The sequence below is a fragment of the Nansenia antarctica genome (genome assembly GCF_963989245.1).
Source record: "Nansenia antarctica genome assembly, chromosome: 7".
NCBI classification, from domain to species: domain Eukaryota; kingdom Metazoa; phylum Chordata; class Actinopteri; order Argentiniformes; family Microstomatidae; genus Nansenia; species Nansenia antarctica.
The window spans coordinates 46138493-46154516 of NC_137677.1; the positions used below are offsets into that span (position 1 = coordinate 46138493).

General features: G+C 47.1%; 1 protein-coding gene across 1 annotated transcript in view; it reads left to right on the top strand.

Annotated features, from left to right (window-relative positions):
• Positions 1-16024, top strand: part of erbb4b (erb-b2 receptor tyrosine kinase 4b) — a gene marked incomplete at both ends in the record, with an annotated part of 209701 nt that overhangs the window by 171551 nt on the left and 22126 nt on the right. Inside the window, 5 exons of the mRNA XM_080535447.1 lie at positions 1052-1096; positions 3162-3294; positions 6290-6412; positions 6817-6915; positions 12581-12766. Coding sequence (XP_080391573.1) covers positions 1052-1096; positions 3162-3294; positions 6290-6412; positions 6817-6915; positions 12581-12766 — 586 coding nt within the window. The remainder of the gene's footprint in view (positions 1-1051; positions 1097-3161; positions 3295-6289; positions 6413-6816; positions 6916-12580; positions 12767-16024) is intronic.

The window sequence follows — 16024 nt, forward strand, 5'->3', positions numbered from 1 at the left end:
CTATTGCTCTCCTTCCCCCATATCGAAGTGCCCCCACCATGCAAGTGGTGTCCCTTCACATCTTGCCGTGACTGTCACCACTGGGCTGATAGGCCGTGATTGTCACCATCGGTCCTCTTGATGTGGGTGATGAACTGACACACAACCAAACAGAGGGACTGAGAGAAACAAATAAGAGATAGTTAAGGGTGTGCGAGAATCAAATATAAGGGATATGGGATAACAGGGAGAATCATAGTAACTGGGAGAATCAGATATGACGAGGCAAAGGGACCAGGAGAATCAGATATGAGACAGAGATAAGGGACCAATGTCCACTGGGTTGATTGATTGATAGACTGAGTGACCTGTATCTACTCGATCAAAACATTTTCTGGTCATATTTCGGCAATCAGATCAGATTCAATCATAGTTGCATAATTATTTAAAAACTCAAAGGTAGGGATTAAGATAGCTTTGATGCCGGAAATCGGAATCATTTTAATCCCTCTGGAATGGTGGATTCAGGGTGGATTTTGAAGGTGAAAGTCACTCTAACCAATGCAGTAATAATATAAGGTGGAGATGTTATACATGTTAAATACAGGTTAGCAATAGTATTTAATGTAAGTGTGAGTTCTCCAGTGAGATGTTGAATTTTGTCCATATGTTATATTCTGAGTTATGCAGATAAGTGAATACATTTACTTACAAGTGACATGCAACCCGTCTTTTTTGGTTTGTGTTACCTTCATGTAGTTCACTCATATCGTGTTGCAACATTCCCTCGCCCAGTAGATGGCAAGATAGAGGCTTGAACAAAAGAACTGAAAATCAAATCCAGGTTCTGTGATGTTGATCTTGTGTTATCTGGATCACAGTGATCCGATAATGTTTTTGAAATACTGGCACAAAATCAGCCAAATCGATCTGGTCCTGGATAGCAAAAAAGGGGATTAATTACAGAATACAAAATGATACTGGGCCCTGGCAAGTGGTTATTGTGAAAATGTCCAGTTGCTTATCCAATGGCCACCGAGCAGTAGTATGTGTTTTGCTTTCCTTCATTTAGGTGTATTGGACCCAGGCTTCAGGACTGCATTGGCTGGATGGACCGGTATGTATCTCCCAACAACATTTTTGTTGAATTATTTGCTGTTCTCACACACACGCACACGCACGCACGCACACAAAGGCGAACTGCTATCAATTTATCATGAGCAGAGGAAAGCACACACACACACAAACACACACACACCACATTCACAGGTGTGTGTGTCTGTGTGTGTGTGTGTGTGTGTGTGTGTGTGTGTGCACTTCACTCTGCTCTTGATAAATTGATAGCAGTTCGCCTTAGTTCTCGCAGGAGAAAAGGAACAAAACGCCAGTAACCGTTCCCGAGCAAATGGATTTACGATTTCATGAGAGACGGGAGCGGGGGTTGGCGGGGGGGGGGGGGGGGGGGGGGGGGGGGGGGGGGGGGGGGGGTGAGTGTGTGGCGTGAAGCAACACTGATACAAACATTAGAGTCAGCAACAGAAACACAGCTTTCGTACAGGACTAATGGCCCAGGGCCCTTCCAGGACGATGTCCACAAATAACAGAGTTGCCATATTGACACAACCCCTTATACAAAGACATGGAGACAATACACTGTGTGTACATGCCTGAATGACGCTGTTTAAAAGAGCAGGGCAGGAGAGGCGGTAATGGCTGCTAATTCACAGCCTGTGTAGCTCAGGCTCGCCACTGGAGTCTGGGTGTCCATTGATCTATGCACACTATCCCAGACTGTGAGTGGAGACTGGCGGGGTGAGCAGATGGTGAGGGAGATAGCACTCCGAGGTGAAGAGAAGCACGGAAGAGATAAAGGCCTGGAAAAAGCCCTGTACACAGCAGACCGGAGCAGGGACACCACGGATAAGCACAGGGACTATACAGATAGTATTGTGTGGGATTATCAGATCTCAAATAGCTTGTTGTCAGAAAGAACATCGGCGGACTTAAAACTCTCTGCGGGCTTCGTAATCTGTTCAAAGCATTTCGGTCCACGCCATCTTCAGATGCCAGCCCCAGGAGCACCATCTGAACCTGTTTAGAGTACTGCAGTAGGGCATGCCAAGAATGGCTTAAGTTGATTTTGAACTTGTTTAAGATAGGGAAAGGTTTAACTGAATAGAAGATATCTTCAAGCTGTTTGAGTTCAGAGAATACAATGCTGCTCTGAGATATACTGAAGTTTATCGGCCTTGTCACACACACACACACACACACACACATGCACGCACACACACACACACACACACACACACACACACACACACACACACAGACACACTACATTTGGTATTTAATTTGGTCTTAATATGTTCTTATATGTGGACTGAATGATCCATTTAGTAGTCTATGATATCGTCACAGAGGCCACAGGTACTGTAGTCTTGCAGTCCATGGAAGTGGACAGACAGAGGAGGTCCACAACACTCTCCTCTCCTCTCCTTTTTACTTTTGGCACAACATCATGAAAGCCATTTTGGACTCTTATAGACATTATTATAGTATCTAAAAATGACTGTAATGAAAATGGCCTGCGTTCCTCTAAAAAAAAGTGTCGGCCCTTTCTAAAGCTCTACCCTGCACTCGGCGGTGGATGACGACTGAAGGGTTTGGAGTTGTTTCACACGTTTCCAGATGAAGCGAGTTGAGTGTGATAACATTTAATGGGACCTGCTCTTCTCTGTGATGTATGGGCCAGCCTAATAGCTTTCCAGCTGATTTAAAACAGAGCTGGAGTGTACCTGCTCAGCCGCAGCCAAATTAGCCCTTTTATTAAGCCAGAGAAAAAGGGATATTCACTCAGAAGCCATTTCTCCCTGCTCATCGTCTACAGTACAGTCCGCAGCGCAGGCAGACTGAGAGTTTATGGAAGGGTCTGACTCCTGATGATAGCAGTTACGGCCTACATGTTGTACATCTGTTGTGACTGTCCTTTCATTCACTGTCTTTGATCTGTTCCCAATCGATATATATATACAGTATATGGCCTGAAAGCTACATGACAGTTACGTTTTTTTTTTCTTCTTCTTCTGCCTATTTCGTCACCACTGGGGCCACTGGGACCATGTGTGACCTTCACTTCTCTCTCCCACCACCACCCCCCCCCCCACCCCCCTCCTCCACAGAACCCCACTGATTGCGGCCGGGGTGATAGGAGGACTCTTTGTGGTGGTCATCGTGGCCCTGACCGTCGCTGTGTCAGTCCGCCGAAAGAGCATCAAGAAGAAGAGAGCTCTGCGGCGCTTCCTGGAGACTGAGGTAAGGACTAGCCTAGGATGGGGATTGTATGCATGTCCAGGGAAGGATTAAATGGATAGATTACACTAGGGTTACACTAAGCAGACTGTATCTTTGGTTTTGCAAGTTGCTTCCGGTAATAGAGGCTGGCTCGTTGGGCTTTGAAGGGTCAGAGAAAAACATGTGTCTGTCCTTTTCTTTCTTCCTCTTCGTTAGACTTTTTTTGGGGCGCTTTGCTGCAGCCGAAAGCATACCGAAAAGCTGCCATAGCTACCATAGCCTCCATTATGCAGATTGAGATCAAATGTTGGGTAGGTTTGAGGTGACCGTGTTCCTCATTGTCTACTGTAGAGCCTTATAGGCTAGTGGGGGACTTTACTGCCCTGTGAGGAGCTGCGAAATCATGTAGGCTTATATGTGAATATCCTCTGTGATGTGTGTAGGACCCTCTGGGGGCTGAGGCCTGAGGCTGGAAAAACACAGAGCGAGGTTAGGGAATAGTGTGAAAGAGTCGGTCTAGCTTCAACTCATATCCTCCCTCCCATTGGGCCTGTTCTCCAGGTTCTTTGTTATGCAGTAAAAATTAAATAATGATTGTGTTTTTGTACTGGATGTGCTTCATGAGCATATTTGTATGCTGTGTATGACTCTACGTTGGCGTCGGTTTGTTCAGCAGTACTGCAAAGCAGGTCCAACATTCCTCGTTGGACTGTTCTAATTCCAAACTGTGCCAATGTACGATAACTCCCCAAAAAGTGGGAGTGATAAACAACACTTGCCAACCTCTCACTACTGCAACACGATCTGTTTTGCTTGGCTAGAGCAACATTGAACCCTGCAGCACCTGCATTCAACAGAATGTCTGATCAGATCAAGAGATCTGCCCTCTAGCCATCCCCACCCTACACTGCTCAGTGTACAGCGCATGTTTACAGCGGGCGAAGAATGAAAAGAACCTCCCCCGAAAAATACTGAACACTTTACCGCAGAACAACGCTCCCTGACATTGGAGCAGTAGCAACCCTCGTTGTCGTTGTAGAGATGGTCCCCTGTCAAATGTCCCTTTTTTGGGGGCTAATTTACACGTCGACCATCAGGTGAAACAGACAGCTTTCACCCCAGGCACACTCATCTCATCTGGGTGCAGATTCCTTTATTCCCCCATACAGCATGAGAAGAGAGCCCGACCCGGTCCAGAACACAGACATCCGTCTCCATTGAAGTAGACAGCCTGCTTCTTCCGTGTGCTCTACCAGAGACGTGCTGCCGTCTGCGTTGGTGCCCTATTAAAACATCCCGTGTTCCATCTCATCTGATCAGAAATGGATAGAGCGTCTCGTCCCGCCTCTGAGAAACTTTGGCTCTTTGGCTCTCATCTCATTATTGAGAATCAGTATTTGATATCCATGTGGACATGGTCATTGTTCATGTATCTCATGAGAGAGCTGCTCTCAAATGCACATCATTGTGTAGTGCACCTACTACATGAATGACTCCCTGTGGCAAGTTTCACCGATCTTCACACGGAAAAAAAGATGCACTTTCGTCTCTCCTCGGGGAGTTGGAGAACAGAGGTGGTGCTTCAGTGACTTTTCAGCTGAATCTCCTCTACCCTGGGCTAGGCGGGGGTGGTACAGCGATTCAGAAGAGAGTCTCTTGCAACGTACGGTACTGTAGCTCCGGTTCTCTGTTCCGCCCCACTCATTATCTGGGAGGTAGGTGCGGTGAGCGCTGGTAGTGGCCGGCACTTACCAGGCTCTGCTGTACAGGAGAGTGCGTTCTCTGTGAGAGGAGGCCGAATTCAGGTGGTAATTTTAAAGCTCTCAGTGCCACATTTTGGAAGAGAGGTCGAGGTACAGGAGTAGGGTCCCTGCCATGCCTGTCTTTCATGCACAGCCCTGAAATGATGGTGCAGCAGCCTCTCCTTGCTGGTAAGTGCCGTAATGAAAAGACTGTCACTGTTTTCAAGTTATGTTCCATTACTGCTCTGTCCCTCATCTGCAATCTCAATGCAGATACACACACACACGCACACGCACACGCACACACTCACTCTGACTCTGCAGAGTTCTTTGTGGTAACATTGAAGGACATCCCAGCTGTTTCAGCACCACAGTTTAGAGTGGGTCAGTGAACAGCTCCCTCTCCCCTGCTCCCACAGTTTCAGCACCACAGCTAGCTGACAGCTCCCTGCAGACTGGAGCAACATAGCGGTGTCTGTTTGTGTGGCCCTCTCCTCCCCTCCCCTCCCTCTCTCCTTCCCTCCGTCCTCAGAGGCTGATTGAAAATTCCATTTCAATGAAGAACAGCTATTGTTTTTTAATCAGACGGCTGTGATGAGCTGGGGAACGGAGCCGGGGACGAGAGGAGGGCTGATTTACTCCCCCTCTCTTTCGCACATCCTCCCTCTCTCTTCCTTCCTCTCGCTCTCTCTCTCACCCTTCTTTACCTGCCTTTCCTTTTCTCATGTTAATTATGTCTTTCTTTCTCTCTCCCTCCCTCCCTCCCCCCTTCCTCTATCTTTCTCTTTTGCACTTTCAGCCTCCCACCCTTTCTTCTCTCTCTCTCTCTCTCTCTCTCTCTCTCTCTCTCTCTCTCTCTCTCTCTCTCTCTCTCTCACCCTCCCACTTTCCTCTCCCTCGCCCTCTCTGCCTCTTTCTCAGTGCATTCTCTTCCACTCCAGCGATAATGAAACAACAAGGACCTGCACTCCTCTTCAACTACCTCTATTATCCACCCCCTCTCTTCATCCATCTCTCTCCTTTTCTCCTCCCCATCTCCTGATCAATTTCTCACTTTGGTTTCCGTCCCACTTCATGCCAGAGAGATACAAGTGCATGCTTGGCGGATGTGGCTGGCTCCTAGACTGATTTATTGGTCAATTCATTGGGTGGTTGGTTGATGGATGGATTGATTGTTTGATCGATTTGGTGATTGATTCATGGCTTTAACAAGTGGCTACTGTGATGTATTGGCGAGTGGTGTGAACGGGTTGACTGATTGTTCCCGTCTCCAGCTGGTGGAGCCTCTGACACCCAGTGGAACAGCCCCCAACCAGGCCCAGCTGCGCATCCTCAAAGAGACCGAACTCAAGAGGGTCAAGATCCTGGGCTCTGGAGCCTTCGGCACCGTCTACAAGGTACATACGGTCGACTCACCCACGCACGCATACACATGGACACACACACACACACACACACAGACACACACACACCACTTTTCTTTTTACCTGGCTCCCTGGCCGTAATGACAATGGATGTCATTGAGGACGATAGAGAGAGAGAGAGGGAGGGAGGGACAGGGAGAGAGAGGGAGGGAGCAAGAGGGAGAGAGAGAGAGTAATTCCAAATGCCAATGCCAAGATAAGAGCACATGCTGATCTAGGTCAGGCCGGCTGTGACCGCAAGAGCCGGAATCAAGGATGAAAGCAGACAGGGCTTCTCTCTCAACCAGCAATCAGTGTGTGTGTACAGACCACGGTAGGTGTCAAGGCCATGGGTGTATGAGTCACATGGTGTTACTCACCCCTCCTCTGTCCCTCAGGGTATCTGGGTTCCAGAGGGGGAGACCGTCAAGATCCCCGTGGCCATCAAGATCCTGAACGAGACCACAGGACCCAAGGCTAACGTGGAGTTCATGGATGTGAGTGTTGCACCGGCCCCGGAGAGAGCCCTACACACACAGACACGCGACAGGCCGTCAGGGAAGCACAGTCCCCCCCACCGCACAGCACGCCACGGCGGTTGACAATCCCCGTTCATGAAACATTCATTGCTCAATTATTTCAAAAGGAAAAAATGTATGTTCAAAAAAATCTCTAATTATCTTATCTACTACTGAGGTGATGCAACAGCTGTGAAATTCCCCTTAGCAACCCCCGTTTGCAGGTCACGATTTTACAGTCGATTTGAGAGGCAGCGTTTGTGTTTCGGTGTGTTTACAAGTCAATTTCCCTTTGATGTGTGTGTACATCATGTGCATGTGTCGTCGGCATGTGCTGTGTGTGCTGTGTGTATTGTGTGTGTGTGTGTGTGTGCGTGTGTGTGTGTGTGAGTGTGTGTGTATAGGCCTGCGTGCCTGCATGTGTGTGTGAGAGAGAAGGAGAGAGAAACAGAGAGAGTATTCTTCTGTGAGCAAGTACAGTGCTTGTGTTCCAGTGTGTGTGTGTGTGTGCCTGCTGTGGGTGTGCGTGTGTGTGGCGTGTGTGTGTGTGTGTGTGCGTATGTGTATGTGTAGACTCCACATGTTTCCTAGTTGGTGGTATAAGTGATATCCCCCGGGGTGAGCCAGTGGCGGGGCGGGTGTTTCCCACCGAGCATCAGCAGCTGAGCGCTGCGCTAATGAGCTCTCCTCCCCTCACCGTGCCAGGAGCCTGTGGCAGCCAGTCTGTGCCGCCGGGGCTGCTGGGATATGGCCCTGTCAGCTGGAGGACGAGCATGGGGAAGGAAGACCTTCAGTTGTCTTTGACTGATGGAGAGGGCTCAACAGGGAGGGGGCTGAGCAGGGCTGGGAGATGGCTGGAGACACAGGATTCACAGCCAGGCTACAAAGCCTTTTGTTTCAGCCCCCTCCCTCCATTTCCGCCCCTAACATGGAGGATTTAGGAAAAAGGAGGCGGCCCCACACGGCTCCTTCATTTAAACAGCAATCAAAACGCGGCAGCACGTGCTGTCAGATTGGACGTGGAGAGATGGCCCCTGGAGATGTTTGGCCAACGAGCAAGCGCTCTGTTTACTCCTGCAGCTAATGCCTAGCAGGAGGATGAATACTCATTAAAGCAACTGTCAGCGGCATGTTATTTTGTTGTGTGTGGGTGAGCGTGCGCCTGTGTGTTTCCGTATATGTGTGTGGGTATTGGTGTGTGTGTTTGTGTGTGTGTGTGTGTGTGTGTGTGTGAGTGTGTTTGTGTGTGTGTGCGTAAAAACAAATCGTCAGGACACTGAGTTATTCCTATTTAATAAAACTTCACTCAGACAACCAATATAATATATTTAGATTTACAAAGCATGTAGGGAAATGTAGTACAGTACTGCTACAGATTCCATATAGCCTACAGTGACATGTGCTGATGATGATGTCACAATAGCAATCAAGCACAGCAGCCAGCCCACTGTTTGCTGATTGCCAGTGAAGAAAGAAAGCATAAAAAAAAGAAACAAATCAAACAAAACATGATAGGAGTATTTTCTACTTTTCGACAAGGACAAAACAATGATGACTCCTTCATGGACTGGACTGCAGGAACTCAACTGGGCAACAATGTCTTCCTGCCAGTGGCTCCAGTGCCAATGGCTGTTTCCTTCCAGCCTACCTTCAGCCAAGGACAAGGACAAAACAATGATGACTCCTTCATGGACTGGACTGCGGGACCACAACTGGGAAACAATGTCTTCCTGCCAGTGGCTCCAGTGGTCAAGGACAATAGTCAGCAGAGTCTCAATAGGACCAGGAAGTCGTGTACCGGAAGCATCTGCCAAGCCATTGACCCCAGGAGGCGAAGGATGTAGACGGGGTGTCACGAGGAACCGACCAGAGACCCTAACCCTAATCCTAATCCTAATCCAGATCCACATTCAGAAATAACCCATAGGGCCGGTTTCACAGACAAGGCTTAAGCCTAATCCTAGACTAAAAAACATCTTCAATGGAGATTTTACATTGAAAGTGTGATTTAGTCCAGGACTAGGCTTAAGCCTTGTCTCTGAAACCGGCCCTTAGTGTTTGCGTCTCTTGTGCAGCTCTGAGAGGATTGGAGACAAATCTGTCAAATCTGCATGTGTTGAGGGCCTAGGGATTGTTTTTGGATGAGTGATCATCAACCAGTTTTTCGCCACCCTTCCTCCACCGCCACCACCTGAAGACCCTTTCCAGCCTCTGCCAGGGGGCAAGCTCTCATCTGACCCATATTGGGTGTCCAACTGCCATGCTAGAGTTAGGCCCCGGATGATGAGCTCCAGGATGGCAGGCCGAAGCCCAAACATTTGTATTCTTTTCTACATCATCTTCACCAGGGAATACACAATACAGGCACACAGACACAATACGATACAATAACCCCCAAACCTAACCTTAAACCTACCCCCCACCCCCACCCCCCCACACACACACATTTTTCAATAAACCTTTTACAAATGAAAAAAAATAACCTTGGTCTTTGTTATTTTTATCTTTGCAGCATGCTCACATAGTGAACACTGCTTAAGGCCAATGCACTGTCTGGGCTTTTTTTTATTACTGCAATATAAAAACGCGTGGTCCAACCTTGGAAATTACATTGCTATATTGGTTGGTATCTCCATTGTTTATGGAAATGGTGTACCTCCTTTTTGTTTTGTTTTGTTCAATTATTGTGTTTCTATCTGGATGGTATCAGGAATGTGCATACACATACACACTCATGCGAACACACATGCCTCAATGCACCACAGCTATGGTTAACATATATGCAAACATCTAACATACATAGCATTTCTTAGCAGTTGCATCATTTTAGACAAGACTGTCATTTATGTTTCAGAGCTGCAGTATAAATGTCTTATTGTATGCTGCGGTGCATGCATAGTGTGTGTGTGTGTGTGTGTGTGTGTGTGTGTGTGTGTGTCTCAGTAACCACTGAGTAAAACCGGGTAAACTGAGCCCACAAGGCAGAGAGCGACACAGACAGCGGAGACAGCAGAGTTCAGTTCAGCCTCACCGGGCGTATTTAATGAAAGGATAGTTTAACACAGTCCAACTCGGTCTGGTACTTCGGGTGTCCAGGGGATATAATCCAACTTAGGGCTCTGGCTCTTTGGAGGCATGCAGGGTAGGAAGGCTGCCAGGGGTGGTTCTGTGGGCGCTGGTCGGAGGGTGCTCAGGCTCCGCTCTGGGCACGACCGGAGTCTCTTTCCCTTTCTCTATGGGTTATGCCCGGGGTCCGCTCTGGCGACAGAAGGTACACATAATTTATTTTTTTACATTTCAATTTTTGGCATTTAGCCAAAAATGTAAATGTAAATGTAAAATGTACATGTAAATGTAAAAGGTCGTCAGGCATCTGCCTGATTCCAAAGCGACTTACAATCAATACATTTGATGTGAATCATCAATCCACCAGTCGTAGCAGGAAAAGTAATCTAGCTCAGGCCAGCGGCCATTGGCAGTCGTAGTGCTAGAAGAAGAAAGTTGGGGTAGTAGATGTCTCAGGAGGAGCAGTTAAGGTGTTGCCTGAAGAGATGGGTCTTCAGTCTCCCAGACGGAAGATGGGGAGTGACTCTGCAGTTCTGACAGCTGTGGGAAGCTCATTCCACCAGAGACCGCCATACGGTACACATTAGCATTACTTGACTTTGAATTGCGCTGCCAGAAACCGGCTCTCACCCTTCCGATACGAGCCGCTCAGTCCACTGCTCTCCCCCTCGATGCCGGCTCCTCTCCTTGTTATCTCCCTTGGAGGAGCCACAGGTGCACCGAGTTGGGGTAACGAGCCCGCGCTTCGTTTCCCACGGTTATCCGCCTGCTATTGTAATGCGGGGCAGCTGTGCGTAGGTATAGTACCTGTCCGCGATCACCCTGCCCCGTCTGAGGAATGGCCGCTGTCCGTGGTGCTGAAGCTCGGCATTATCAGGTTGTACCCGGGGGTTACCACAGTGTGTGTGGGGATTGTTTGGATTGTTTATTGTGGATCCCCATTAGTGTACACCAAGGTGAGACTACTCTTCCTGGGGTCCCAACACATAACAAATGCACATACAAAAATATGATAAAAACATTGTGATAAGTACAGGTATACAACCTAACAACACAAAACAAAAAACAAGTGAATTTAAATCTCTCTCAATATTCAGTCAGATATCAACTACAAGTCTTCAATATGATATCGACATACATGATCACAATAATACTCATTAATTCCATACCACACAATGAATAAATCAAAATGGCTGTGTGTGTGTGTGTGTGTGTGTGTGTGCAGTATGTGTTAGTGTGAATCAAAACTCTGTGTGTGTACTCAGAGTACTCATTTTACCGTACGCCTATCGGCAGGACCTTTAGTCCCAGCCCCACGAATAGAGACAGCACGGTGGGGCACGGAGTCTACTCTGAGCCTTGTCTTCCAGAGTTATAGCCAGGCGGATGGCCTCTAGAGTGCCCTGCAGCTCTGCCTCACACACACTGAGGAGATATTTTAGGACTCAGCCAGGCTGATAGATGAACTTCTTTGCCAGGCAGATTTACAGTGGAGCTGAGGCTCAGCCACACAAGAAGAGAAAGGGCCCTTCTCTATCTGACTATACGTGCCTGATTTTAGATTAGCATCGATAGATAGGTCAGATGATATCTAAGGATTGGATTATGCAAGGCTCCATGAAGCAGTGCTTATAGATCCAGCTCTCTGTGTTCAGAGGGGCTATATACCTCGGTACCTGTACCTGCCAGCCTCCTATCTCACACACCAACACACCGCCACCACCCTGTGTCATGATAAGAGGATGTCCTGGCTGAGTTACCGTTAGAGACAAGAGATTATGGTTAAACCGAGACAATAATTGCTTGATAAGGATAAGGATAGATAGATAGATCAATAAATGCTTGATAAGGATAAGGATAGATGGATAGATCAATACGTGCTTGATAAGGGGCTAAACCCAAACACAGCTTCTACCTTTACTGTTACTATGGACCTATCGCTAAGCCACGCCCCGAAATAGAAATTATCCAATCATATCACAGCAAAAGTCACTACAGGCAAAAAACTCGGACAAACAACTCGCTAATATCTGATGGTGAAAAGCTTGTAGACAACATAATAATAATAATAATAATAATAATAATAATAATTTTGACATTTAGCAGACGCTTTTAATCCAAAGCAACTTACAATTATAAATTACAGGGACATACCCCCTGGAGTAACTGAGGGCTAAGTGCCTTATTCAAGGGCACACTAGTAGTGGTGTGGTTTCAGGCGGGATTTGAACTCACAACCTTCTGATCACAAGTCCAACTCACTATCCACTAGACGACCACTACCCCATGTTCTTATAATCTTTAAAAAACATGTCTATTACTTGCTGTGGTAAATCAGAAAAAAGAAATTTGCCAACTCCCGCCATTGTACTGTAAGTCATTGAATGTCATTCAGTCATGGTCGGTCAGTCAGTCACTGTCAGTGAAGCGTTGTTTGTTTGTTCGAGTTTTCAAAGGGGGCGTGGCTTAGCGATAGGTCCATTCCCCTGAACCCATTTGGCCTGCTCCTGCTGTGTAGCGTGAACATGACTGTATATATGGTTCCCCCAGGGCCTGAGTCAGTGTGTGTCTCCCCCAGGAGGCCCTGATCATGGCCAGCATGGAGCATCCCCACCTGGTGCGTCTGCTGGGCGTCTGCCTGAGCCCCACCATCCAGCTGGTCACCCAGCTAATGCCCCACGGCTGCCTGCTCGACTACGTCCACGAGCACAAGGACAACATCGGCTCCCAGCTGCTGCTCAACTGGTGTGTCCAGATCGCCAAGGTAAGGCCTTGCTTCTTTAACTCCTCACTCTCCCACTGAGCCTTTGTGTTGTTGAAAGGGATCTCCAGCCTAAGGATACAGGGTGTTAAGAGAGCATATTTGAGAAGATGGGCCTCGCCTCCCCTTTGGTTGCTGGATGTGTGCTGAAATATAGATCAGTCATTTTTCTCTCTCACTCAGTCATAAACCTGTGGCCTTTTCATGTAGGACCTCCCCTCCTCCCCACTGTGTCTTCTATCTATGTACTGTATGGCATACTGTACGTACTGTATCGCAAAAGCCGTAGCAGAGTCCTTCACTGCTTTGTATCAAACATCTTGCTACAGTACAGCCATACGAATCTGCAGGCAGTGCAGCATGACTTTGAGTTACCTCAGCGCACCTTTGCTGTCTGTCCAGTAAAGGCTCGCCTTTTAAAACATTTAGGAGCTAATAAGAGCCAAGTGAATTACTAAAGAGCATCCTTGAGTGAAATAAAGTCTACATGGCAGCTTTCCAAATACATTTTTCTCTTTTCTTTTCTTTCTGAGGGCAGGCAGGCTCTTGTAGTAGCTTCGTGACTGATGCCTCTTTGAACACCAGAGAATGGAGTAAAGTAAATAATACATAACCTTACCTCAGTCGTGACGTTTTCAAGTACCGCTGCTCAGCATCATTTAATTGAACACTCCAGTGTCAATTCCAAATAGTGTGATGCCAGCAGCGCCTTCGTGGTGAAATCCCAGGATGGAGCTGTAAGGAATGGGTAAACAGTGGGAAGGCAAACACGCAGGTCCTGTCTCACACCCCGAATGCCGATTGGGTGAAACGGGCTAGAGGAAACAAAAATGTCACCCAGCCAGGCTCTCTCTGCAGAGACTTTTAATATCTTAGACAAATATGCCTGTTGCACATACATACTGCTCTGTAGAGGGTTAGAGGAGGGAGTTCGCCTGATAAGGCTCTTAAGAAAAAATGATACCATTAGTCTATGCTCGGAACAGAACCTAGTTAAGCTTATATCCAATAAAATGCTTATTTATGACATTGTTCAGTAGAGAGTATTAAATCTTCTCCTTTTGCGAAACAGAATTATGTGAACTGTATAGCAATTCATCACAGCACACGAATTACTGAAAAAGGGGGGTAGTGTTTCTGTTTGTATACACATAAATAAATAACCCCTGCTGTAAACAACTGTCAACAACATGGTCATGTATTATTCATTAATGCTAGCTACTGTATGATAATACATTATTCACAAGTATCTTATGACACATAGAGCTCTGGAAAAAATTAACGGATCACTCCAAATGTTTCTTAAATTAGCATCTCTAACAAACCCCCCAAACCCCTGCCCGCTCACTCCGTTCCTCCACCTCGGCTGGCCGACTGGCCCCACCTCCTCTACACAGCAGTCGGGCTGCCCGATCACGTCTCTTCACAACACTGGCTCCCCACTGGTGGAATGAGCTCCCCACGACTGTCAGAACGGCAGAGTCACTACCCATCTTCCGTCGTAGACTGAAGACCCATCTCTTCAGGTTACATCTTAACTGCTCCTCCTGAGACATCTTCCGACCCTCACCACTACGTCTCCTAAAGACACCCGCTTTCCCCTTTACTGTGTCCTTAAGAACTTCTACTGCCCCCCTTGTACTGTTTCTCAGTTTCTCCAGTAAAAAAAATAAAAAAAATAAATAAAAAAATAAAAATAATAATAATAGAAGGCGATAATAGGGAGAAGGTTTTTCCTTCTATCAGTGGCCCCGGGCCTGAGCTAGAGTACTCTTCCTGCAACGAATAGTGGACTGCTGATTCACATGCTTAGTATTCAAATGTATTGATTGTAAGTCGCTTTGGAATAAGGCGTCTGCTAAATGCCAAAAATGTAAATGTAAATGTAACATCTCTATATGACAGCCATTCCATTCCAGTGTCTGTTGAATTCCAACACAGGTACACCTCATTCTCCTTGAGGTGATCACCTGAACCTAATCTAATTGGACATGGAAAAGTCTAAAAACCACTGCTGTGATCATCACTATCCACTTGCAATAGGACTAGTTGGATAGCAAAAACAGTGCTAGTAGTACCTCAAAAGTAATTTTGAATCCAAAAAGAACTATTGACCATGCCAAAAGTTGAAAAGAAAATATGGGTTCAATTCTGTCTTTACTGGTAGAGAGATACAGTGAGTGTAAGGTTGCCTCCATCCTTAAAATGTCAAAGACGGCGGTTCATACAGTAAGAACAAGGTCAAGCAGTAGACATCGGAGACAACAAAGCTATACAGACCGGCAGGGGGCGAAAACGACTCTCCACTGACCAGGATGAACACCAACTCATTCGAATGTCACTCAACAACCGTAGGATGACATACAAAAAGAATGGCGTCAGTTTATCAGGCCAGGGGCCTGGACGAGAATTCCCCTTCACACACACACGCACGCATGCACGCGCACACACACACACACACACACACACACACACACACACACACTAGCCAACATACCAAGGTCACAACTTAATTGCTGAATGGTAATGCTGACATAGTATGGAAGCTGCCAGGTGCAATGGGAAGTATTAAAACAATTGAACACTGTTTGAGTATCTTTCGAAGCGAGAGATCATTGATTAGTGCTGGGTCCTAAGAGGTCCTGAGAGGTGGCCTGTTGTGTGGTGTGACGTGGTTCTCTAGCAGTGGGAGGAGCACAGGTAAGGCTGCAGTACGTGTGCTCCATTACAGCGAGCCTGTTAGGTTCCCCAGGGTCCTGTGGAGAACAGGTTAATAATGTCTGGCTTGGAGATGAGACGCATGTCGTTCTCTCTGTGACAGCCCCCCACACAATGGATTATTAATCGCATAATCAGCTGTGGGATTCATTCTAATGAGCAGATTAATCAGTGAATATGCTTTCAGGATGTTGGCACCATGCACTGTTTTTATTCATTTGTCCTCTCCTCCTCTCTTTCTCTCTCTCTCTCTCTCTCTCTCTCTCTCTCTCTCTCTCTCTCTCTCTCTTTCTCTCTTCATCTTTCACCCTTCATCTCTCTCTCTCTCTCTCTCTCTCTCTCTCTCTCTCTCTCTCTCTCTCTCTCTCTCTCTCTCTCTCTCTCTCTTTCTCTCTCTCTACACACAACAACAAGTGCAGTAAGCCTGCAGCACAACACGGCAGAGTAGAATAGAACAAAAGCCTCACTGAGACAAGGGATACATTCATCTTGCTGGAGCTTTGCTGTGACGGCTCACGTCTCCGCCATAACAGGCTCACGTCT